A 27467-nucleotide genomic window follows, 5' to 3' on the forward strand; every position below is an offset into this window, starting at 1 on the left:
TACATTTAAGACACTCAGGGAGCTCCGTGCTCCTCCGGCCTCTAGGTGGCGCTATAGACACTTCTTTAGACCGAAGTGAGACCCCAACGTATTCCTGACCACCTTTAACAACTTTTGGGATCTGATGAAGCCCCAAAATGCAAAATAACGTAGAGAATAACAATAATACAATCGGTTCCTCTAGCATCCTGATGAAGAGCCGTTACTCCAATGTGAACGAGCCAATCAGAAGGCAGGAAGGACGCTCTACCCCGTCGTCACGGTTACGGCTCTTTTAAACCTAAAAAAATAAACATTGGAATAAAGTTTTGTAAGATGGAAAACAAACATCCGAGCAGCTGCTAATTAATATTCATGAGGAGCCGGGCTGCTATCGGCCATCCAAAACAGTGCATGCATATTAATGAGCATGCACACTAATGAGCATGCACATTAATGAGCATGCACACTAATGAGCATGCACACTAATGAGCATGCATACTAATGAACATGCATACTAATGAACATGCACACTAATGAACATGCACACTAATGAACATGCATACTAATGAACATGCACACTAATGAGCATGCATACTAATGAGCGTGAGTATTCAGGCCGTGTGCGAACGCTAAATGAAGAAGCAGCCGTCTCAGCGTGTGAAGTTCTTTATTGATCCGCTCTCACAAACTAAACCGTCGTCACGGGAACAAACGGTGACCTTTGACCTCCGAGAGCAAAAAACAAGAAAATATATAAAAACTCTGAATTTAGACAATTAAAGTCGTAAATTTACACACAAAAACCCACAACTTTCAAAGGAACATTTTGAATGTTATGAAGTTGTGTGAGAAATCTGTGAAATGTTCCGAGATTAAAGTCAACAAACAAACAAATTAAACTTTTAAATCCACGACTTTAAACTCATCATATGATCCTCTAGACTTATAAACTATTAATACTTTATTATGATCAAACTAAGATCTCAAATGTTGTCCTGTGTTTTACACTCAATACTTTCAGGATTTTTTTTTTTCATGGATCTTTTAATCGATTATTGATCGTGAAACAATCTGCCGTCTTAGTTATAGATTCTAAGAACTTCATTTAACTGTAAAATAAACTGAAGAGAAAGAGTGAAAAATACATTTAATAAGCACTTGAGTAAATAATTTGTGTCATGAAAACAAATATACAGAAGTCAACGAAACTAAAAGTATGAAAATGAAACAAAGATAAACAAATCAAAGCTTTCATCCAAATGAAATGCAGCGAGGTCTCACTCCACTGCTTATTAGAACCCGTTTCCTTATTTCTATTTACACGTCCAGCTTCTATTTACAGCTGAAACTACGGAGGCCCGCAGGGACAAACGAAGGCAGCCATGTTTTGACTTCTAAAGGTAAATAATAATAACAACAACCGGTTAGCAGGTTATGCAACTAGTCAAACGTTGGTGCACTTCAGCCTCTTCTGGGCAAGAAGAAAACAACAACAAAGTTTGTTGTTGTTGTTGCAGTTAATATTAATTATAATTAATTAATAATATTATATTGGAAAATATCCAATATAAATATTTCCATGTGGGCGATCGATTTATATAATTAATCTCTTTTTGTCTGGATCTGCTGGGGAGCTAACAGCTAGCGCTATCAACTAACGGTAGAAGCTAAAGGCTAACACTAGCAGCTAAAGGCTAACAATAGAAGCTAACACTAGCAGCTCTAAGCTAACGATAGAAGCTAACAATAGCAGCTAAAGGCAAACAATATCAGCTAAAGGCTAATGCTAGCAGCTAACGGTAGGAGATAAAACTAATGATAGCAGTTTAAGGATAACGATGGAAGCTAACGATAGAAGCTAACGATAGCAGTTAAAGGCTAACGATAGCAGCTAAAGGCTAACGATAGAAGCTAATGATAGCGGCTAAAGATAGAAGCTAACGATAGCAGTTAAAGGCTAACGATAGAAGCTAACGATAGCAGTTAAAGGCTAACGATAGCAGCTAACGATAGCAGTTAAAGGCCAACGATAGCAGCTAACGATAGCGGCTAAAGGCTAACGATAGCAGCTAACAGCTACTGTCTTTTCCGTTCTTGTAATTTGAGGATTCAAGAATATCATAATATAAAAGTTGTACTATATAAACGTCGGACTTTTCATTCTTAGGTTATAACCATTTATTTATTTACCACTTTAATGAACATATTGTTGTTTTTTCTGCAAAAACACAAAACGTTGCAATTATAGTTAAAGATGAAAATAGGATGAAGAATAACTGAAGACGAGGAACCCGTCTCTCTCTCTGCCTGTCAGTCTGAACGGAGGGAATACGAGACGCTCCGCACGGTTCAGGAGGCAAACTATTTACACGTCAAACGTCCTTGCGTCTGTCCACATGTCTGTCCACATGTCTGTCCTCCTGTCTGTCCACATGTCTGTCCTCCTGTCTGTCCACATGTCTGTCCTCCTCTCTGTCCTCCTGTCTGTCCTCCTGTCTGTCCACATGTCTGTCCACATGTCTGTCCTCCTCTCTGTCCTCCTGTCTGTCCTCCTGTCTGTCCACATGTCTGTCCACATGTCTGTCCTCCTCTCTGTCCTCCTGTCTGTCCACATGTCTGTCCTCCTGTCTGTCCTCCTGTCTGTCCTCCTCTCTGTCCTCCTCTCTGTCCTCCTCTCTGTCCTCCTGTCTGTCCACCTGTCTGTCCACCTGTCTGTCCACCTGTCTGTCCACCCGTCTGTCCACCCGTCTGTCCACCCGTCTGTCCTCCTCTCTGTCCTCCTCTCTGTCCTCCTCTCTGTCCTCCTCTCTGTCCTCCTCTCTGTCCACCTGTCTGTCCACCTGTCTGTCCTCCTCTCTGTCCACCTGTCTGTCCACCTGTCTGTCCTCCTCTCTGTCCTCCTCTCTGTCCACCTCTCTGTCCTCCTGTCTGTCCTCCTGTCTGTCCACCTGTCTGTCCACCTGTCTGTCCTCCTGTCTGTCCTCCTGTCTGTCCACCTGTCTGTCCACCTGTCTGTCCTCCTGTCTGTCCTCCTGTCTGTCCTCCTGTCTGTCCTCCTGTCTGTCCTCCTGTCTGTCCTCCTCTCTGTCCACCTGTCTGTCCACCCGTCTGTCCACCCGTCTGTCCACCCGTCTGTCCACCCGTCTGTCCACCCGTCTGTCCACCCGTCTGTCCACCCGTCTGTCCACCCGTCTGTCCACCCGTCTGTCCACCTGTCTGTCCACCTGTCTGTCCACCTGTCTGTCCACCTGTCTGTCCACCTGTCTGTCCACCTGTCTGTCTACCTGTCTGTCCTCCTGTCTGTCCACCTGTCTGTCCACCTGTCTGTCCACCTGTCTGTCCACCTGTCTGTCCACCTGTCTGTCCACCACTCCGTCCCTGGACAGCGCTGCTCCTCCCGTCTCGCTCCTACAGAAACAAAGTATAAAGTACACCATGTACCTGAGAGGTAGAAGTATAAAGTACACCATGAGAGGTAAAGTACGCAGGTCATACAGGTGTACTGCAGGTGTGTCTGCTCACCTGTTGGCGTGGGTTGGGGCGGGTCTGCGAGGCGGGGTGGGGGTGAAGGGGGCGGAGTCACTCTGAGACGAAGTGCAGCTCCGGGGGGGGCTTGACGGTGACGGGCTGCGAGGTGCGTCGGGGGGGCGAGGGCTTGGGCTGCGCCTGCTGCTGCATGGTGTCGTAGTACGTGACCCCCCCGTAGGTCACCTGGGCCTGAGCCTGAGACATTCAAATCAAACTTTATCCACCACCACAACAACAACAAGCAGCAGCTCCAGGGCCACGAGGAGGAGTACCTGAGGCGCGGGGTACATGGCGGGGTAGGGGAAGGTCATGACCCCCGGCGGGGGGTAGAACGGAGGCGGCAGCAGCTGCTGCGGCTGGCCGGGGGGCAGAGACACGGGGGGGCCTCCGTAGAGGGCGGGGCTAGGGATCGGGCCGCCTGATTGGTGGGGATGGAGACCTGAGGAGGAAGAGGAGGAACGAGGTGAGAGGAGGAGAGACGTAGTACATGTACCTCTGAGACGTAGTACATGTACCTCTGAGACGTAGTACATGTACCTCTGAGACGTAGTACATGTACCTCTGAGACGTAGTACATGTACCTCTGAGACGTAGTACATGTACCTCTGAGATGTAGTACATGTACCTCTGAGACGTAGTACATGTACGTCTGAGACGTAGTACATGTACCTCTGAGACGTAGTACATGTACCTCTGAGACGTAGTACATGTACCTCTGAGACGTAGTACATGTACCTCTGAGACGTAGTACATGTACGTCTGAGACGTAGTACATGTACCTCTGAGACGTAGTACATGTACGTCTGAGACGTAGTACATGTACCTCTGAGACGTAGTACATGTACCTCTGAGACGTAGTACATGTACGTCTGAGACGTAGTACATGTACCTCTGAGACGTAGTACATGTACCTCTGAGACGTAGTACATGTACGTCTGAGACGTAGTACATGTACCTCTGAGACGTAGTACATGTACGTCTGAGACGTAGTACATGTACCTCTGAGACGTAGTACATGTACCTCTGAGACGTAGTACATGTACGTCTGAGACGTAGTACATGTACCTCTGAGACGTAGTACATGTACCTCTGAGACGTAGTACATGTACCTCTGAGACGTAGTACATGTACGTCTGAGACGTAGTACATGTACCTCTGAGACGTAGTACATGTACCTCTGAGACGTAGTACATGTACCTCTGAGACGTAGTACATGTACGTCTGAGACGTAGTACATGTACCTCTGAGACGTAGTACATGTACCTCTGAGACGTAGTACATGTACCTCTGAGACGTAGTACATGTACGTCTGAGACGTACATGTACCTCTGAGACGTACATGTACCTCTGAGACGTACATGTACCTCTGAGGCGTAGTACATGTACGCCTGAGACGTAGTACATGTACCTCTGAGACGTAGTACATGTACCTCTGAGGCGTAGTACATGTACGTCTGAGACGTAGTTCATGTACCTCTGAGGCGTAGTACATGTGCCTCTGAGACGTAGTACATGCGTCTGAGACGTAGTACATGTACCTCTGAGACGTAGTACATGTACGTCTGAGACGTAGTACATGTACGTCTGAGACGTAGTACATGTACCTCTGAGACGTAGTACATGTACCTCTGAGACGTAGTACATGTACCTCTGAGACGTAGTACATGTACGTCTGAGACGTAGTACATGTACCTCTGAGATGTAGTACATGTACCTCTGAGACGTAGTACATGTACCTCTGAGACGTAGTACATGTACCTCTGAGATAGTACATGTACCTCTGAGACGTAGTACATGTACCTCTGAGATGTAGTACATGTACCTCTGAGACGTAGTACATGTACCTCTGAGATGTAGTACATGTACCTCTGAGACGTAGTACATGTACCTCTGAGATGTAGTACATGTACCTCTGAGATGTAGTACATGTACCTCTGAGTCCTAGTACATGTACCTCTGAGATGTAGTACATGTACCTCTGAGATGTAGTACATGTACCTCTGAGACGTAGTACATGTACCTCTGAGATGTAGTACATGTACCTCTGAGATGTAGTACATGTACCTCTGAGACGTAGTACATGTACCTCTGAGATGTAGTACATGTACCTCTGAGATGTAGTACATGTACCTCTGAGATGTAGTCCTGCGTGTACTCACCGGGGTGGGGCAGGTGCATCTCAGGCTGGACCAGCATGCCTTGCGGCGGGATGGGGGCGGGGCCATCTCCGTGGGCGTAGATCGGTCCCTGATAGGACACTGAGACGGAGTCATGTGACCTTCATTTCAATGTACTTGTACTCCGAAGTATTTATTCATTCAACAACCCGCACGCAGACTTCATCTTCTCAACGGTCCTTGAACGCATCTTCAGTGGATTTAAACTGAGATACCAAAGGCTCTGTGTCGATGTCCTGCAGCGCTCTACTGCCCCCTGCTGTGAGGAGGAGGTACTGCAGCTGGAACTTCAATAAAACTCTTTAAAGTGTTTGTTTATTATAGATAAGCTTAAAGAGACAGCATGAAGTATTTAAAGGTACGTAAACATCACTGTAGTACTAGTACACAGAGCTCAATGAGTCAACAAGACGCTGTCAGAATAAGAGATCAGGATAATGAAGGAAAACACGTGTGAGTCTCCGAGTGTGTCCTGGTCTTACTGGGCTCGTAGTAGTGTCCCTCCATCACCCCGAGGTGAAGGGGCGGAGCCGGCTCAGGCCCCGCCCTCTGGCGTTGGGACGAGTAGCGTTTGGCTCGACTGGAGCCGACGGCCATCTCCTCCATGTTGGGGAACTGAGGAGGAGAACTGGGGAGGCCTGGGGGGGACACACACACACACACACACACACACACACACACACACACACACACACACACACACACACACACACACACACACACACACACACACACACACACACACACACACACACACACACACACACACACACACACACACACACACACACACACACACACACACACACACACACACACACACACAGTAACACACAGTACACACACACACACACACACACACAGTACACACACACACACACACACACACACACACACACACACACACACAGTACACACACAGTACACACACAGTACACACAAAGTACACACAGTACACACAGTATACACAGTACACACACAGTACACACAGTACACACAGTACTCACAGTATACACAGTGCTCACAGTACTCACAGTACACACAGTACACACACAGTACACACAGTACACACAGTACACACAGTACACACAGTACACACACAGTACACACAGTACACACAGTACACAGTACACACAGTACACACACAGTACACACAGTACACACAGTACACACACAGTACACACAGTACTCACAGTACACACAGTACACACAGTACACACACAGTACACACAATACACACAGTATACACAGTACACACACAGTACACACAGTACACACAGTACACACAGTACTACACACAGTACACACAGTACTACACACAGTACACACAGTACTACACACAGTACACACAGTACTACACAGTACTACACACAGTACACACAGTATACACACAGTACACACACAGTACACACAGTACACACACAGTACTACACACAGTACACACAGTACACACAGTACTACACACAGTACTACACACAGTACACACAGTGCTACACACAGTACACACACAGTACTACACACAGTACACACAGTACACACAGTACACACAGTACTACACAGTACACAGTTAATTATACACACAGTATACACACAGTACTCACACAGTACACACAGTACTCACACAGTACACACAGTATACACACAGTACACACACAGTACACACACAGTACTCACACAGTACACACAGTACTCACACAGTACACACAGTACTCACACAGTACACACAGTACACACAGTACTCACACAGTACACACAGTATACACACAGTACACACACAGTACACACAGTACTCACACAGTACACACACAGTACACACAGTACACACAGTACACACACAGTACACACAGTACACACACAGTACACAGTACACACAGTACACACAGTACACACAGTACACACAGTACACACAGTACACACAGTACACACACAGTACACACAGTACTACACACAGTACACACACAGTACACACACAGTACACACACAGTACTACACACAGTACTTGTACTCGCCTCTCATCTCCGAGCGGAAGTATGACGGAGGACTTGGACTCCAGGTCTGCTCGGTCAGGCTGAGCCGAGCCAGGTCCTCCTCCGGCTCCTCCAGGTTCGCTCCTCCTCCTCCTCCTCCTCCTCCTCCTCCTCCTCCTCCTCCCTCCTGATCTGGTCCGTCCTCCGCCCAGCTCTTGCCCCCCCCCCCGCTGGGGGAGGCGGTCTCCTCCACCGACGCCTGCTTGCTGCCCAGGTCCGCGGGCCTGGCGCGAGTCCTCCGGGCCAGAGCGTAGGACTTGCGCTCCATTGGCCGCTCGGCGGGGGGGGAAGCTTCCCGATTGGTCGCCGGCGAGCGGCGGGCGGGGTCGCAGGCGGCCGATCCCGACGGAGGTCCGTCGCCGCCCCCCCGTCGGTCCTGCTGCTGCCGTCTCGGCGACGCGGACCGGTACCCGCCCGGCGGCGCCGCTCCGACCCCCGGGCCCGGATCCCGAGGGCCCCCAGAGAGGCCCCGCCCCCCCCCGCGGTCCCCCGAGGGCTCGGGCGCGGCTTTGGGGCCCTGCCGGTCTCTGGGGTGCGGCGGGGGCGCGTTGGATTCGTTGTTCCTGTACTGGGCCGACAGGGTGTGGGGGGGGGGGCGGCTGCGGGGGGGCGGCAGACTGGAGGGGTTGTTACGCTGAGCGGAGGAGAGGAGGAGGGAGGAGGAGGGAGAGGAGGGGTGGCTGTGTGACGGAGGAGCTCCTCCTCCTCCTTGCCAGGGCCGGACCGGCCTCTCCCCCCCGTCCCTCCAGCGCTGCTCTCCTCTGGGAGACGTGCTCTGTCTGGAACACACAGAACCACCGGAGGTCACGCGGGCCTCATCTTTCCTACGGTCCCTGAACGCCTCAGTCAGACGACGCTTCGTATTTTCTTCTTCACGTCTCTCTCGTTAACGGCCGCGGTGCGTTCACTGACCTGGGCTGACGTTGGCGGTACGGCCGCTCCGAGGAGCCGCCTCCGTTCCGGATGTCGTAGCCGTAGATGGCGATGAGCTCCTCGCGGCTCTTGGGCGCCTGCTCCTCCTCCCGGAACTTATCGTGGTCCCAGCGACCCTCCTCCTTCCACAGCCTCCTGTTCTGGCCTTTAGGCCTAGAGGAGGAGCAACATGGTGACACCTCCTCCTACAACATGGTGACGCCTCCTCCTGCAACATGGTGCCACCTCCTCCTGTAACATGGTGCCACCTCCTCCTGTAACATGGTGCCACCTCCTCCTGTAACATGGTGCCACCTCCTCCTGTAACATGGTGCCGCCTCCTCCTACAACATGGTGACGCCTCCTCCTACAACATGGTGACGCCTCCTCCTGTAACATGGTGACACCTCCTCCTACAACATGGTGACACCTCCTCCTACAACATGGTGACGCCTCCTCCTGTAACATGGTGACACCTCCTCCTACAACATGGTGACACCTCCTGTAACATGGTGACACCTCCTCCTACAACATGGTGACACCTCCTCCTACAACATGGTGACACCTCCTCCTACAACATGGTGACACCTCCTCCTGTAACATGGTGACACCTCCTCCTACAACATGGTGACACCTCCTGTAACATGGTGACACCTCCTCCTACAACATGGTGACACCTCCTCCTACAACATGGTGACACCTCCTCCTACAACATGGTGACACCTCCTCCTACAACATGGTGACACCTCCTCCTGCAACATGGTGACACCTCCTCCTGTAACATGGTGACACCTCCTCCTGTAACATGGTGACACCTCCTCCTGTAACATGGTGACACCTCCTCCTACAACATGGTGACACCTCCTCCTGTAACATGGTGACACCTCCTCCTGTAACATGGTGACACCTCCTCCTACAACATGGTGACACCTCCTGTAACATGGTGACACCTCCTTCTGTAACATGGTGACACCTCCTCCTGTAACATGGTGACACCTCCTCCTGTAACATGGTGACACTTCCTCCTGTAACATGGTGACACCTCCTCCTGTAACATGGTGACACCTCCTCCTGTAACATGGTGACACCTCCTCCTGTAACATGGTGACACCTCCTGTAACATGGTGACACCTCCTTCTGTAACATGGTGACACCTCCTCCTGTAACATGGTGACACCTCCTGTAACATGGTGACACCTCCTTCTGTAACATGGTGACACCTCCTCCTGTAACATGGTGACACCTCCTCCTGTAACATGGTGACACCTCCTCCTACAACATGGTGACACCTCCTCCTACAACATGGTGACACCTCCTCCTACAACATGGTGACACCTCCTCCTACAACATGGTGACACCTCCTCCTACAACATGGTGACACCTCCTCCTACAACATGGTGACACCACCTCCTGTAACATGGTGACACCTCCTCCTGTAACATGGTGACACCTCCTCCTGTAACATGGTGACACCTCCTGTAACATGGTGACACCTCCTGTAAGATGGTGACACCTCCTGTAAGATGGTGACACCTCCTCCTGTAACATGGTGACACCTCCTCCTGTAACATGGTGACACCTCCTCCTACAACATGGTGACACCTCCTCCTACAACATGGTGACGCCTCCTCCTGTAACATGGTGACACCTCCTCCTGCGACATGGTGACGCCTCCTCCTGCGACATGGTGACGCCTCCTCCTACAACATGGTGACACCTCCTGTAACATGGTGACACCTCCTGTAAGATGGTGACACCTCCTGTAACATGGTGACACCTCCTCCTGTAACATGGTGACACCTCCTCCTGTAACATGGTGACACCTCCTCCTGTAACATGGTGACACCTCCTCCTACAACATGGTGACACCTCCTCCTAACATGGTGACACCTCCTCCTACAACATGGTGACACCTCCTCCTACAACATGGTGACACCTCCTCCTACAACATGGTGACACCTCCTCCTACAACATGGTGACACCTCCTCCTACAACATGGTGACACCTCCTACAACATGGTGACACCTCCTCCTACAACATGGTGACACCTCCTCCTACAACATGGTGACACCTCCTCCTACAACATGGTGACACCTCCTCCTACAACATGGTGACACCTCCTCCTACAACATGGTGACACCTCCTCCTACAACATGGTGACACCTCCTCCTACAACATGGTGACACCTCCTCCTGTAACATGGTGACACCTCCTCCTACAACATGGTGACACCTCCTCCTACAACATGGTGACACCTCCTCCTACAACATGGTGACACCTCCTCCTACAACATGGTGACACCTCCTCCTGTAACATGGTGACACCTCCTCCTACAACATGGTGACACCTCCTCCTACAACATGGTGACACCTCCTGTAACATGGTGACACCTCCTGTAACATGGTGACACCTCCTTCTGTAACATGGTGACACCTCCTCCTACAACATGGTGACACCTCCTCCTACAACATGGTGACACCTCCTCCTACAACATGGTGACACCTCCTCCTGTAACATGGTGACACCTCCTCCTACAACATGGTGACACCTCCTCCTATAACATGGTGACACCTCCTCCTACAACATGGTGACACCTCCTCCTGTAACATGGTGACACCTCCTCCTACAACATGGTGACACCTCCTCCTACAACATGGTGACACCTCCTCCTGTAACATGGTGACACCTCCTGTAACATGGTGACACCTCCTCCTGTAACATGGTGACACCTCCTCCTACAACATGGTGACACCTCCTCCTGTAACATGGTGACACCTCCTCCTGTAACATGGTGACACCTCCTCCTGTAACATGGTGACACCTCCTCCTGTAACATGGTGACACCTCCTCCTGTAACATGGTGACACCTCCTCCTGTAACATGGTGACACCTCCTCCTGTAACATGGTGACACCTCCTCCTGTAACATGGTGACACCTCCTCCTGTAACATGGTGACACCTCCTGTAACATGGTGACACCTCCTGTAACATGGTGACACCTCCTTCTGTAACATGGTGACACCTCCTCCTGTAACATGGTGACACCTCCTGTAACATGGTGACACCTCCTTCTGTAACATGGTGACACCTCCTCCTGTAACATGGTGACACCTCCTGTAACATGGTGACACCTCCTTCTGTGTCACCATCTGCATCACATCAAGAGAACCAGTGAGTCTGATTTTCCCAGCTGCTCCTGAACGCATCATCTCACTCTTCCGGTAAGCTCTGGTTGCCAGCTCAACAGCGAGCATGACTTCTTCTTCTCTCCCTCCCGCTCCCTCTTGCTCAGTGTGTCTCATGTATAGTTATCCCCCTGCCTCCCTTAATGATAACGATACATGCTACAAGTGTAGTTTATTTGCTAGGTTGGAGGCAGGTCTAAGTGGGTTAGATGCACGGCTCCGCGCCATCGAAGCTCAGACAGCTATGCTAGTTAGCCCGCCCTCTCCCGTAGCCGGCGCGGAGCTACAGTCAGCTGATAGCTGTTCCCCGGTAGTCCCCGAGCAGCCGGGAGGCTGGGTAACTGTTCGCAGGAGTAGTAAGTCTACACAGAAGCCCGCTGTGCACCAACCACTTCACGTTTCGAACCAGTTTTCCCTGCTCAGCGACACACCCGCTGAGGAACACACCCTGGTTATCGGGAGCTCTATAGTCAGGAACGTGAAAATAGCGAAGCCACGGACCAGAGTCGTGTGCCTCCCGGGGGCCAGAGCGGGCGACGTGGAGTCTTGTTTGAAGCTGCTGGCTAAGGATAAGCGGAGATACAGTCAGATTGTAATACACGCGGTGGTAATGACGCCCGAGCCCGGTCGGAACTCACTAAAATTAATGTGGAATCGGTGTGTGCTTATGCCAAGACGTTGTCGGACACCGTAATTTTCTCTGGCCCTCTCCCAAATTTGCAGACAGATGAATTGTATGGCGAATGTCGTCTTTCAACCGCTGGCTGTCGGTGGTGCCCAGCGAATAATGTGGGCTACGTGACAACTGGAAGACTTTCTGGGGGAAACCTGTTCTGATGAGGTGAGGCGGCATTCATCCCACGTTGGACGGAGCGTCTCATTTCTGCGAATATGACCAAGTTGATCACGGACTTAATCTATGACAACCCAGGGTTCAGATCAGGAACCGGGAGCAGAGTTGTGGTTTAACACCCTTCTCTGCTCTTCCATTCGAGCAGTTACCCACCCATGACTTTAGAGTAGAGACTGTGTCTGTCCCACGGCCACTTCAATTAAATAAATCAAAAGTAAGCAGAAGAGGAGTCGTACACAATAACCTTATACAAGTTAACACAATTATTTCAGCAGTGCAACAAAATAGGTCTATTAAATGTGGTCTCCTAAATATTCGATCTCTGTCATCTAAAGCTGTGTTACTAAATGATTTAATATCAGATAATCACATTGATTTATGTTGCCTAACTGAAACCTGGCTGAGCCATGAAGAATATGTCTGCCTGAATGAATCGACTCCTCCAAGTCATATTAATACTCACATTCCTCGAGGCACCGGTCGAGGAGGTGGAGTACAGCCATCTTTGAATCGAGCCTATTAATTAATCCTCAACCAAAATTACACTACACCTCATTTGAAAGCCTTGTTCTTAGTCTTTCACATCCAACCTGGAAAACACTACAGCCAATTCTATTTGTGATTCTGTACCGGCCACCAGGTCCATATTCAGAGTTTATATCTGAATTCTCAGAATTTATATCAAGTTTGGTTCTTAAAACCGATAAAGTTATTATTGTTGGAGATTTTAATATCCATGTGGATGTTGATAATGATTGCCTTAGTGCTGCATTCATCTCCTTGTTGGACTCGATTGGCTTCTGTCAGAGAGTACAGAAACCCACTCACAGCTTTGGCCACACGCTTGATCTTGTTCTTACTTATGGCGTTGACATTGAGCATTTGAACGTCTTCCCACAGAATCCTCTTCTGTCAGACCACAACCTCATCACTTTTGAATTTATACTACCGGAGTGTACTCCGTTAGTCAAAAGTTTCTACACTAGATGTCTAACTGATAGTGCTGTAGCTAAATTTAAAGCGATTCCTTCTGTATTTGATTCGATACCACGTCTCAATATAACAGAGGACTCCTGGTCTAATTTTAGTCCGTCCCAGATTGATCATCTTGTTGACAGTGCCACAGGCTCTCTGAGAATGACACTGGACTCGATAGCCCCTCTGAAGAAGAAGACAGTGAGGAAGAGGAGGTTTGCTCCTGGTATAACCCTCAGACCCGCAAACTGAAGCAAGCGTCACGAAAGCTTGAGCATATGGCGTTCAACTAATCTCGAAGAATCCCGCTTAGTTTGGCGAGATAGTCTTAAAACATATAAGAAGGCCCTCCGTAATGCCAGAGCAGCCTATTACTCATCAATAATAGAAAAATAAAAACAACCCCAGGTTTCTCTTCAGCACTGTAGCCAGGCTGACAGAGAGTCACAGCTCTGTGGGCCGAGCATTCCTATAAACCTTAGTGGTAATGACTTTATGAACTTCTTTAATGAAAAGATTTTAACTATTAGGGACAAGATTAATAATCTCTTGCCCATAACCAGTGCCAATCTGTCCTCAAGTGGAATGGCCTTGGAAACCGCTGTATGCCCTGGTGTATATTTGGAGGATTTTCTCCTATCAACCGTGACCAATTATTTTCAACGGTTTCTACTTGAACACGTCTACCTGTCTCTTGGACCCCATCCCGACGAGGCTGCTTAAAGACGTTTTGCCTTTAATTGGCGGCTCTCTATTAGATATTATCAATGTGTCTCTGCTAACAGGCCACGTACCACACTCCTTCAAGGTGGCTGTTATTAAACCTCTCCTGAAGAAGCCCACTCTGGATCCAGAGGTGTTGGCTAACTACAGACCGATCTCTAACCTCCCTTCCTCTCCAAGATCCTTGAGAAAGTGGTGCAAATCAGTTGTGCGACTTTCTACATCATAATAGTTTATTTGAGAAATTTCAATCAGGATTTAGAAAACACCACAGCACCGAGACGGCACTGGTGAAAATTACAAATGACCTCTTAATGGCAGCAGATAAAGGACTCCTCTCTGTCCTGGTCTTGTTAGACATTAGTGCTGCATTCGACACCATTGACCATGACATCCTGTTACAGAGACTGGAGCAGTCGATTGGCATTTCAGGCACGGCACTAATTTGGTTTAAATCCTATTTATCAGATCGATCTCAGTTTGTATTTGTAAACGATGACGCCTCGATAACCACCAACGTTAATCACGGAGTTCCACAAGGTTCTGTGCTTGGACCAATTTTATTTACCTTATACATGCTTCCTTTGGGCAATATTATCAGGAAACACTCCATAAACTTTCATTGTTATGCAGATGACACTCAACTATATTTATCGATAAAACCAGAGGAGAGCAACCAACTCTGTAAAATTCAAGCATGTCTTAAAGACATAAAAACATGGATGACCTGCAACTTCTTGATGTTAAACTCAGACAAAACCGAAGTAATTTTAATCGGCCCTGAGCACCTCAGAGATCAATTATCTGGTGATGTGGATTCTGTAGACGGCATTGCCCTGGCATCCAACACCACTGTAAAGAATCTTGGCGTTATCTTTGATCGGGACTTGTCCTTTAACTCCACGTAAAGCAAATCTCAAGGACTGCATTCTTTCATCTACGTAATATTTCAAAATCAGGCACATCTTGTCTCAAAAGATGCAGAAAAATTGGTTCACGTTCGTTACTTGAGACTGGATTACTGCAACTCCTTATTAGCAGGCTGCTCTAATAAATCTCTTAGGTCCCTCAGTTGATCCAGAATGCTGCAGCTCGTGTTCTCACTAAAACTAAGAAAAGAGATCACATCACTCCTGCACTAGCTGCTCTGCACTGGCTCCCAGTAAAATCAAGAATCACTTTTAAAATTCTTCTCTTAACCTACAAAGCCTTGATTGGTGATGCTCCATCATATCTTAAGGAGCTTGTCGTACCATATTGCCCCACTAGAGCTACGCTCACTAAATGCGGACTACTTGTAGTTCCTAGAGTCTTAAAAAGTAGAATGGGAGCCAGAGCCTTTGGTTATCAAGCTCCTCTTTTATGGAACCAGCTTCCAATTTCAGTCCGGGAGGCAGACACAGTCACCTCGTTTAGAGTAGACTTAAGACCTTCCTCTTTGACAGAGCTTATAGTTAGGGCTGAATCAGGTTCACCTGGTCCAGCCCTTGATATGCTGCTATAGGCTTATAGCTGCGGGGACGTTTTAGGATGCACTGAGTACCTATCTCCTCTTTTTCTCTCCTTAAGGATGAATTTTCATCTCTCAATCACACGTTACTAACTCTGCTTTCTCCCGAAGTCCTTTTGACTTTCGTCTCATGGGGTCATCGGACCCTATGAGACGGCATAGATCCTATCTGCCTGATGGATCGTCTGGGTCGTAAATTCCTGCTCATGACTACGCCACTGTCCTGTTGAGACTCCGCCCTCCTCCTCCCCACCGCCATCTGCCTGATGGATCGTGGAGGTCTCCATCGTGGAATATGCCTACTATGAACTATTCATACACTCTGTCATATTCATTGAATGTATTTTAACTCTAAATCTGTCCTTCTGTACACATTACATCTATTGCATCTGTCCATCCTAGGAGAGGGATCCTCCTCTGTTGCTCTCCTGCAGGTTTCTTCCTTTTTCCCCTGAAGGGTTATTTGGGAGTTTTTCCTGGTCCGATGTGAGGTTTTGGGGCAGGGATGTCTATGTGTACAGATTGTAAAGCACTCCGAGACAAATTTGTAATTTGTGAAATTGGGCTATACAAATAAACTGAATTGAATTGAATTGTAACATGGTGACACCTCCTTCTGTAACATGGTGACACCTCCTCCTGTAACATGCAGGGTTTTTCCTGGGTCAAAATGGGTCTTCGGTGCTCCCAAAACAATTTTTTAGCGCGCTGCGCGCGCACGGTCTATATTGCCGTTTCACCGTAATTAGCAATCATCTATGTATTTATTTTTTCCCCCCATAAATTATGGAAGCAATGCTTGAGGAAATCATTTTGCTAAAATAGATCGGCTAATAGATTGACAATTAGAGATGCACCGATCAGGTTTTTGGTGCCGATCACCGATCACTGAAATCAGTATCTGCCGATCCGATAATACCGATCACCGATCACGGTGTCGGTTGAAGCATTCTATTTATTGTGTAGCATTATTGCTATGAGGACTATGAGGAAATACATATATAAAGCACCTCAAACATTTAAGAAATTACAGATTTCTTTAAACTTTTAGTACTTTTACTTTGAAAAATTTCCAAATTGATACATTAAAATTGTTTGTTTGCTATTGTCGGGGATTTCAGATATGTATGGAACACATCTGCATTATTCATTTCCTGGAACTCTTGGGGAGATCTATAGACAGGACTTTGTTTAACATACAAAAGTCTGACTTATCTTTATAAACTCTTCCATAGTGCAGTAACAATGTTTTAATGTTAGCATAATTTAAGCTAAATCTCAGAAACGATCTCTAAAGATACAAAATCAGTTCACTGTTTACTTTTATATGTTCGTGTATGATTTGTTGACATCTTATTTTGAAAAGCGGATGTTGTTTCACGTGGTTCTTTCCGCTAACTCTCTCAAACCCTCTCGCTCCTGATGGAATGTGTTTAGCGTGAGTGTCTCTAGGGGCAGACATGTGAGAGTCGGCTGAGTCGACCAGAGATTCAACTCGGGGGACGGGGACGCCGCTCGGTGGGGAGGATCCCCTCTGACCTCTGACCTCTGCGGCCCTCGCCGGGCGCATCGTCTCCGTTGCGGTGCGCGGCGATTGAAACGTCTGATAGTTTTTCTCGCAGATGTTACGTCATCTGATCGGCCAAGTTTGATACGCCGTTTTGAGAGCGCCGATCAAAACCGATAATGGGAATATTGGCCGATATGGATCGGCGCCGATCAGATCGGTGCATCTCTATTGACAATAGTCCAGGTGTATTGGTGCAGGTCGGGCTGTTGAGTGACCAGCAGCTGGCCGCTCTGTCCATTCACCTCACAGTTGCGTATTGATCAGACAAGAAGACACGCTTATTAACTCGATTACTATTGATCCAAACAGAACGAGGGTTCGGCTGTAGCCGACTTGAAACATACGATTGAGAACATATTCGCTGACGTGATGAACACAGTTTGTTTTTTTCATCGCAGACTTTTTTTGCCTTAGGCGCTCGGGAAAACGGCGTAGGCGCGCGCCCAAATGTTCTCTATGCAGGACAAACCCTGAACATGGTGACACCTCCTCCTACAACATGGTGAAACCTCCTCCTACAACAGGGTGACACCTCCTCCTACAACATGGTGACACCTCCTCCTACAACATGGTGACACCTCCTCCTGGAGCAACATGGTGACACCTCCTCCAGTAATCAGTGGCAGCACCTCCTCCCCTCTCCCCCTCCAGTAATCAGTGGCAGCACCTCCTCACCTCTCCTCCTCCTGGGCGTGGCCTCTGACGTCGTGCTCAAAGAACAAACCCTTCCTCGGGATGTACGCCGGGTTCTTGCGATCCTCGTCATCGTCGAGCTTCTGACCCGGAGACACCGGCAGCCGGGACTCAGGGTCGTCTGTGGACTCCTGGGGAGGAGCAGGAGGAGCAGGAGGAGCAGGTTACAGTAGTACTCGTAGTACTTAGACTACTTGTAGTAGTACTTGTCGTCTCACCTGTCCGTCTCCACTCTGTCTCTCCCCAGAAAGGTTCTCCTTCTCCTCGGTCTTGTTCTCTTCTTTACCGTGTCCTCCTTCCTCCTCCTGCACCTCCTTTCCTTCTTGTTCCTCCTCCTCCAACACCACCAGCTCCTCCTCCAGCTCTTCTTCCTCCTGCTGCTGCCCCTCCTCTTCTTCCTCCTGCTGTTCCTCCTCCTCCTGCTGCTGCTCCTCCTGCACCTCCTCTAGCTTGGTTGGGTCGTGGGCTGCAGGAGGTTCAGGCTCTGCGGCTGGAGGAGCTTCTTCATCACTGAACTGCTCGGCCTCCTCTTCCTCCTCTGCTCCCTGAGAAGAGTACACACAGGGTGGTACTAGTACTGAGGAGTACACACAGGGTGGTACTAGTACTGAGGAGTACACACAGGGTGGTACTAGTACTGAGGAGTACACACAGGGTGGTACTAGTACTGAGGAGTACACACAGGGTGGTACTAGTACTGAGGAGTACACACAGGGTGGTACTAGTACTGAGGAGTACACACAGGGTGGCACTAGTACTGAGGAGTACACACAGGGTGGTACTAGTACTGAGGAGTACACACAGGGTGGTACTAGTACTGAGGAGTACACACGGGGTGGCACTAGTACTAGTCACTAGTACCAGTGAAGGTACTAGTGCTTGTAAAAGTACTAGTGAAGGTGCTAGTGAAGGTACTAGTGAAGGTACTAGTGAAGGTGCTAGTGAAGGTACTAGTGAAGGTGCTAGTGAAGGTGCTAGTGAAGGTACTAGTGAAGGTACTAGTGAAGGTACTAGTACTAGTGAAGGTGCTAGTGAAGGTGCTAGTGAAGGTACTAGTGAAGGTACTAGTGAAGGTACTAGTGAAGGTGCTAGTGAAGGTACTAGTGAAGGTGCTAGTGAAGGTGCTAGTGAAGGTGCTAGTGAAGGTACTAGTGAAGGTACTAGTGAAGGTGCTAGTGAAGGTACTAGTGAAGGTGCTAGTGAAGGTACTAGTGAAGGTGCTAGTGAAGGTGCTAGTGAAGGTACTAGTGAAGGTGCTAGTGAAGGTGCTGGTGAGAGGTGCTGAGTGAGAGGTGCTGGTGAGAGGTACTGGTACTAGTGAAGGTGCTAGTGAAGGTACTAGTGAAGGTACTAGTACTAGTGAAGGTGCTGAGTGAAGGTGCTGGTGAGGGTACTGGTACTGAGTGAGGTGCTAGTGAGAGGTGCTGAGTGAAGGTGCTGGTGAAGGTGCTGAGTGAAGGTGCTGGTGAGGTGCTGAGTGAAGGTGCTAGTGAAGGTGCCTGGTGAAGGTGCTAGTGAGGTGCTGGTGAAGGTGCTGAGTGAAGGTGCTGGTGAAGGTGCTGGTGAAGGTACTGAGTGAAGGTGCTGAGTGAAGGTGCTGAGTGAAGGTACTGGTGAAGGGTGCTGGTGAAGGTACTAGTGAAGGTGCTAGTGAAGGTACTAGTGAAGGTGCTAGTGAAGGTACTAGTGAAGGTACTAGTGAAGGTGCTAGTGAAGGTACTAGTGAAGGTGCTAGTGAAGGTACTAGTGAAGGTGCTAGTGAAGGTGCTGAGTGAAGGTGCTGGTGAAGGTGCTGGTGAAGGTACTGAGTGAAGGTGCTAGTGAAGGTGCTGAGTGAAGGTGCTGAGTGAAGGTGAGTGAAGGTGCTAGTGAAGGTACTAGTGAAGGTGCTGAGTGAAGGTGCTGGTGAAGGTGCTGGTGAGGTACTAGTGAGGTGCTAGTGAGAGCTAGTGAAGGTACTGGTACTGGTGAGCCGTTCTCTTGAGTGTGTAGTCTGAGGTCTGAGAGGACGGCTGCAGACACATTGATATAAGAACACATCATAAATATAATGATGATAATGATAATAATAAATATAATAATAATAATAAGTAGAGATGCACCGATCAGGTTTTTGGTGCCGATCACCGATCACTGAAATCAGTATCTGCCGATCCGATAATACCGATCACCGATCACGGTGTCGATTGAAGCATTCTATTTATAGTGGAGCATTATTGCTATGAGGACTATGAGGAAATACATATATAAAGCACCTCAAACATTAAAGAAATTACTGATTTCTTTAAACATTTAGGACTTTTACTTTGAAAAATGTCCTAATTGATACATTAAAATGTATTGATTGCTATTATAGGGGATTTCAGATATGTATGGAACACATCTGCATCATTCATTTCCTGGAACTCTTGGGGAAATCTATAGACAGGACTTTGTTTAACATACAAAAGTCTGACTTATCTTTATAAACTCTTCCTTGGTGCAGTAACAATGTGTTAATGTTAGCATAATTTAAGCTAAATCTCAGAAACGATCTCTAAAGATACAAAATCAGTTCATTGTTTACTTTTATATGTTATTTAGTGTATGATTTGTCGACATCTTATTTTGAAAAACGGATGATAATAATAATGATAATAATAATAAATATAACGATAATAATAATAATGATAATAATAATAAGGTTCTCACCTTCTCCGACTCCGTCTTCACTCTCCTGCACACACAAACATCTGATTATTGATCCACTACAACTGAGACCACCCCCCATAGACCTGATCCACCACCACCCCCCTCAGACCTGATCCACCACCACCCCCCATAGACCTGATCCACCACCACCCCCATAGACCTGATCCACCACCACCCCTCAGACCTGATCCACCACCACCCCCATAGACCTGATCCACCACCACCCCCATAGACCTGATCCACCACCACCACCCATAGACCTGATCCACCACCACCCCTCAGACCTGATCCACCACCACCCCCCTCAGACCTGATCCACCACCACCACCACCCATAGACCTGATCCACCACCACCACCCATAGACCTGATCCACCACCACCCCCATAGACCTGGTCCACCACCACCCCCCTCAGACCTGATCCACCACCACCACCCATAGACCTGATCCACCACCACCACCCCCCATAGACCTGATCCACCACCACCACCCATAGACCTGATCCACCACCACCACCCATAGACCTGATCCACCACCACCCCCCATAGACCTGATCCACCACCACCACCCTCAGACCTGATCCACCACCACCACCCATAGACCTGATCCACCACCACCCCCCATAGACCTGATCCACCACCCCCCTCAGACCTGATCCACCACCACCACCCATAGACCTGATCCACCACCACCACCCCCCATAGACCTGATCCACCACCACCCCCCTCAGACCTGATCCACCACCACCCCCCTCAGACCTGATCCACCACCACCCCCCATAGACCTGATCCACCACCACCCCCCTCAGACCTGATCCACCACCACCCCCCTCAGACCTGATCCACCACCACCCCCATAGACCTGATCCACCACCACCCCCCTCAGACCTGATCCACCACCACCCCCATAGACCTGATCCACCACCACCCCTCAGACCTGATCCACCACCACCCCTCAGACCTGATCCACCACCACCCCCATAGACCTGATCCACCACCACCCCTCAGACCTGATCCACCACCACCCCCTCAGACCTGATCCACCACCACCCCCATAGACCTGATCCACCACCACCCCTCAGACCTGATCCACCACCACCCCCTCAGACCTGATCCACCACCACCCCTCAGACCTGATCCACCACCACCCCCCTCAGACCTGATCCACCACCACCCCCCATAGACCTGATCCACCCCCCTCAGACCTGATCCACCACCCCCCATAGACCTGATCCACCCCCCTCAGACCTGATCCACCACCCTCAGGTTCAGGTACCAGAGGGTGGTGGATCAGGTCTAAATAGATTATTGTTGTTTGAAGAAGAAGAAGAAGAAGAAGAAGAAGGAGGAGGAGGAGAAGGAGAGGAGAAGAAGGAGCAGGAGGAGAAGGAGGAGAAGGAGAAGGAGAGGGAGGAGGAGGAAGGAGGAGAAGGAGGAGAAGGAGGAGAAGGAGGAGAAGGAGGAGGAGGATAAGGAGAAGAAGGAGGAGAAGAAGGAGGAGGAGGAGAAGGAGACCCCCATCCCAACAGCCACGGGAGATGGAGCCTTCAGCCCGGAGCTAACGGCAGCTAGCTACTCACACACTCGGACTCCGCCTTGACTTTGGGCTCGACCCGGGTCGCGGTCTCCTCTGGCGGGTCCGGGTCCTTCACGCGGCTCTTGTTGGTCGGGGACCCGGACCGACCACTGTCCGAACCCGAGCCGGACTCATCGTCGTCATCGCTGTCCTGGGACGCGCGCCTCCTCCTTCGCCGCCGGTCCGCCATCTTAGGTCTCCAACGGTTAGACACCGGAAACGGGCAAGGGATTGTGGGTAGGCCCGTTCTTCTTCTATGGTATCTATAGATCGTCATTAGACGTCTTATTGTGCCTCTGCTGCCCCCTGCTGGAAGATATTATGATTATATATATATATATATATATATATATCTTATCCACCCATAACCCCATAACCCTATAGAGACTGTGTCTGTCCCACGGACACTTCAATTATTAAATCAAAATAACCTCATAAATCTATGACTCAAGCCTTTATCATCTCTGTACTTGTTATACCTTAGTGCTGATACCATGTTACCCCACTAGAGAGCTTGTAGTACCACATTACCCCACTAGAGGGCTTGTAGTACCATATTACCCCACTAGAGAGCTTGTAGTACCATGTTACCCCACTTGAGAGCTTGAAGTACCATGTTACACCACTAGAGAGCTTGTAGTACCATGTTACCCCACTAGAGAGCTTGTAGTACCATGTTACCCCACTAGAGAGCTTGTAGTACCACATTACCCCACTAGAGGGCTTGTAGTACCACGTTACCCCACTAGAGAGCTTGTAGTACCATGTTACCCCACTTGAGAGCTTGAAGTACCATGTTACACCACTAGAGAGCTTGTAGTACCATATTGCCCCACTAGAGAGATTGTAGTACCATATTACCCCACTAGAGGGCTTGTAGTACCACGTTACCCCACTAGAGAGCTTGTAGTACCATGTTACCCCACTTGAGAGCTTGAAGTACCATGTTACCCCACTAGAGACCTTGTAGTACCATATTGCCCCACTAGAGAGATTGTAGTACCATATTACCCCACTAGAGAGCTTGTAGTACCACATTACCCCACTAGAGGGCTTGTAGTACCATATTACCCCACTAGAGAGATTGTAGTACCATATTACCCCACTAGAGAGATTGTAGTACCATGTTACCCCACTAGAGGGCTTGTAGTACCATATTGCCCCACTAGAGAGATTGCAGTACCATATTACCCCACTAGAGAGCTTGTAGTACCACATTACCCCACTAGAGGGCTTGTAGTACCATATTACCACACTAGAGAGCTTGTAGTACCACATTACCCCACTAGAGAGCTTGTAGTACCACGTTACCCCACTAGAGAGCTTGAAGTACCATGTTACCCCACTAGAGGGCTTGTAGTACCATATTGCACCACTAGAGAGCTTGTAGTACCATGTTACCCCACTAGAGAGCTTGTAGTACCATGTTACCCCACTAGAGAGCTTGTAGTACCATGTTACCCCACTAGAGAGCTTGTAGTACCATGTTACCCCACTAGAGAGCTTGTAGTACCATGTTACCCCACTAGAGGGCTTGTGGTACCATGTTACCCCACTAGAGGCTTGTGGTACCATGTTACCCCACTAGAGAGCTTGTAGTACCATGTTACCCCACTAGTGGGCTTGTGGTACCATGTTACCCCACTAGAGGGCTTGTGGTACCATGTTACCCCACTAGAGAGCTTGTAGTACCATGTTACCCCACTAGAGACATTGTAGTACCATGTTACCCCACTAGAGGGCTTGTAGTACCATGTTACTCCACTAGTGGCCTTGTAGTACCATATTACCCCACTAGAGAGCTTGTAGTACCATGTTACCCCACTAGAGAGCTTGTGGTACCATGTTACCCCACTAGAGAGCTTGTAGTACCATGTTACCCCACTAGAGAGCTTGTGGTACCATATTACCCCACTAGAGAGCTTGTAGTACCATGTTACCCCACTAGAGAGCTTGTAGTACCATGTTACCCCACTAGAGAGCTTGTAGTACCATGTTACCCCACTAGAGCTTGTAGTACCATGTTACCCCACTAGAGAGCTTGTAGTACCATGTTACCCCACTAGAGAGCTTGTAGTACCATGTTACCCCACTAGAGAGCTTGTAGTACCATGTTACTCCACTAGAGAGCTTGTAGTACCATGTTACCCCACTAGAGAGCTTGTAGTACCATGTTACCCCACTAGAGAGCTTGTAGTACCATGTTACCCCACTAGAGAGCTTGCAGTACCATGTTACCCCACTAGAGAGCTTGTAGTACCATGTTACCCCACTAGAGAGCTTGTAGTACCATGTTACTCCACTAGAGAGCTTGTAGTACCACGTTACTCCACTAGAGAGCTTGTAGTACCATGTTACCCCACTAGAGAGCTTGTAGTACCATGTTACCCCACTAGAGAGCTTGTAGTACCATGTTACCCCACTAGAGAGCTTGTAGTACCATGTTACCCCACTAGAGGGCTTGTAGTACCATGTTACCCCACTAGAGGGCTTGTAGTACCATGTTACCCCACTAGAGAGCTTGTAGTACCATGTTACCCCACTAGAGAGCTTGTAGTACCACATTACCCCACTAGAGAGCTTGTAGTACCATGTTACCCCACTAGAGAGCTTGTAGTACCATGTTACCCCACTAGAGAGCTTGTAGTACCATATTACCCCACTAGAGAGCTTGTAGTACCATGTTACTCCACTAGAGAGCTTGTAGTACCATGTTACCCCACTAGATAGCTTGTAGTACCATGTTACTCCACTAGAGAGCTTGTAGTACCATGTTACTCCACTAGAGAGCTTGTAGTACCATGTTACCCCACTAGATAGCTTGTAGTACCATGTTACTCCACTAGAGAGCTTGTAGTACCACATTACCCCACTAGAGAGCTTGTAGTACCATGTTACCCCACTAGAGGGCTTGTAGTACCACGTTACCCCACTAGAGAGCTTGTAGTACCACATTACCCCACTAGAGGGCTTGTAGTACCACGTTACCCCACTAGAGAGCTTGTAGTACCATGTTACCCCACTAGAGAGCTTGTAGTACCATGTTACCCCACTAGAGAGCTTGTAGTACCATGTTACCCCACTAGAGAGCTTGTAGTACCACATTACCCCACTAGAGAGCTTGTAGTACCATGTTACTCCACTAGAGAGCTTGTAGTACCATGTTACCCCACTAGAGAGCTTGTAGACTCCGCCCCCTCATGGAGACTGAAGACTTTCCTCTTAGTCTGATAGTGAGACCTGAACCAGTTGAACCTGGTCTAGACCTAGAGATGCTGCTAGAGGCTGAGAGGCTGAGGGGGACGCTAGGATACACTGAGCTCCTCTCTCCTTATGGACGCTTAGGATACACTGAACTCCTCTCTCCTTATGGACGTTTAGGATACACTGAGCTCCTCTCTCCTCTCTCCTTATGGACGCTTAGGATACACTGAGCACCTCTCTCCTCTCTCTCTCCTTATGGGCGCTTAGGATACACTGAGCTCCTCTCTCTCCTCTCTCCTTATGGACGCTTAGGATACACTGAGCTCCTCTCCTCTCTCCTTATGGACGCTTAGGATACACTGAGCTCCTCTCTCCTCTCTCCTTATGGACTCTTAGGATACACTGAGCTCCTCTCCTCTCCTCTCTCCTTATGGATGCTTAGGATACACTGAACTCCTCTCTCCTCTCCTCTCTCCTTATGGACTCTTAGGATACACTGAGCTCCTCTCTCCTCTCCTCTCTCCTTAAGGATGCTTAGGATACACTGAGCTCCTCTCTCCTCACCTCTCTCCTTATGGACGCTTAGGATACACTGAGCTCCTCTCTCCTCTCTCCTTATGGACGTTTAGGATACACTGAGCTCCTCTCCTCTCCTCTCCTTAAGGATGCTTAGGATACACTGAGCTCCTCTCCTCTCTCCTTATGGACGCTTAGGATACACTGAGCTCCTCTCTCCTCTCCTCTCTCCTTATGGACTCTTAGGATACACTGAGCTCCTCTCTCCTCTCCTCTCTCCTTAAGGATGCTTAGGATACACTGAGCTCCTCTCTCCTCTCTCCTTATGGACGCTTAGGATACACTGAGCTCCTCTCTCCTCTCTCCTTATGGACGTTTAGGATACACTGAGCTCCTCTCTCCTCTCCTCTCTCCTTAAGGATGCTTAGGATACACTGAGCTCCTCTCCTCTCTCCTTATGGACTCTTAGGATACACTGAGCTCCTCTCTCCTCTCTCCTTATGGACGTTTAGGATACACTGAGCTCCTCTCTCCTCTCTCCTTATGGACGCTTAGGATACACTGAGCTCCTCTCTCCTCTCCTTATGGACTCTTAGGATACACTGAGCTCCTCTCTCCTCTCCTCTCTCCTTAAGGATGCTTAGGATACACTGAGCTCCTCTCCTCTCTCCTCTCTCCTTATGGACGCTTAGGATACACTGAGCTCCTCTCTCCTCTCTCCTTATGGACGTTTAGGATACACTGAGCTCCTCTCTCCTCTCCTCTCTCCTTATGGACGCTTAGGATACACTGAGCTCCTCTCTCCTCTCCTCTCCTCTCTCCTTATGGACGCTTAGGATACACTGAGCTCCTCTCTCCTCTCCTCTCTCCTTATGGACGCTTAGGATACACTGAGCTCCTCTCTCCTCTCTCCTTATGGACGTTAGGATACACTGAGCTCCTCTCTCCTTAAGGACACACTGAGCTCCTCTCTCCTCTCTCCTTATGGACGTTTAGGATACACTGAGCTCCTCTCTCCTCTCCTCTCTCCTTATGGATGCTTAGGATACACTGAACTCCTCTCTCCTTATGGACGTTTAGGATACACTGAGCTCCTCTCTCCTCTCTCCTTATGGACGTTTAGGATACACTGAGCTCCTCTCTCCTCTCTCCTTATGGATGCTTAGGATACACTGAGCTCCTCTCTCCTCTCTCCTTATGGACGCTTAGGATACACTGAGCTCCTCTCTCCTTATGGACGTTAGGATACACTGAGCTCCTCTCTCCTTATGGACGTTAGGATACACTGAGCTCCTCCTCTCTCCTTATGGATGAATTCTGTCCATCACACATTACCTCTGCTTCCTC

The 27467-nt window shown here is 48.8% G+C and overlaps 1 protein-coding gene across 1 annotated transcript; it reads right to left on the reverse strand.

Annotated features, from left to right (window-relative positions):
* Positions 1-1112: 1112 nt before the first annotated feature.
* Positions 1113-22646, reverse strand: casc3 (casc3 exon junction complex subunit). Its single transcript, XM_056406811.1, has 12 exons — positions 22405-22646; positions 20827-20851; positions 20095-20147; positions 18354-18680; positions 18118-18266; positions 8627-8800; positions 7697-8493; positions 6170-6325; positions 5670-5768; positions 3783-3949; positions 3505-3705; positions 1113-3390 (listed from the first exon to the last, which is right to left on the reverse strand). Exons 1-11 carry the CDS (start codon positions 22588-22590, stop codon positions 3562-3564), a joined length of 2277 nt encoding a protein of 758 aa, XP_056262786.1. The 5' UTR covers positions 22591-22646; the 3' UTR covers positions 1113-3390; positions 3505-3561.
* Positions 22647-27467: the final 4821 nt, after the last annotated feature.

The sequence above is a fragment of the Pseudoliparis swirei genome, chromosome 23 (assembly GCF_029220125.1).
Source record: "Pseudoliparis swirei isolate HS2019 ecotype Mariana Trench chromosome 23, NWPU_hadal_v1, whole genome shotgun sequence".
Lineage (NCBI taxonomy): Eukaryota > Metazoa > Chordata > Actinopteri > Perciformes > Liparidae > Pseudoliparis > Pseudoliparis swirei.

Coding starts and splice junctions, on each gene's coding strand:
- casc3 (XM_056406811.1), bottom strand. CDS start 22,590: ATGGCGGACCGGCGGCGAAGGAGGAGGCGCGCGTCCCAGGACAGCGAT. Junction 20,148..20,826: donor TGAAGACGGAGTCGGAGAAG/GTGAGAACCTTA, acceptor ATGTGTCTGCAG/CCGTCCTCTCAGACCTCAGA. Junction 5,769..6,169: donor GGGACACTACTACGAGCCCA/GTAAGACCAGGA, acceptor ACTCCGTCTCAG/TGTCCTATCAGGGACCGATC.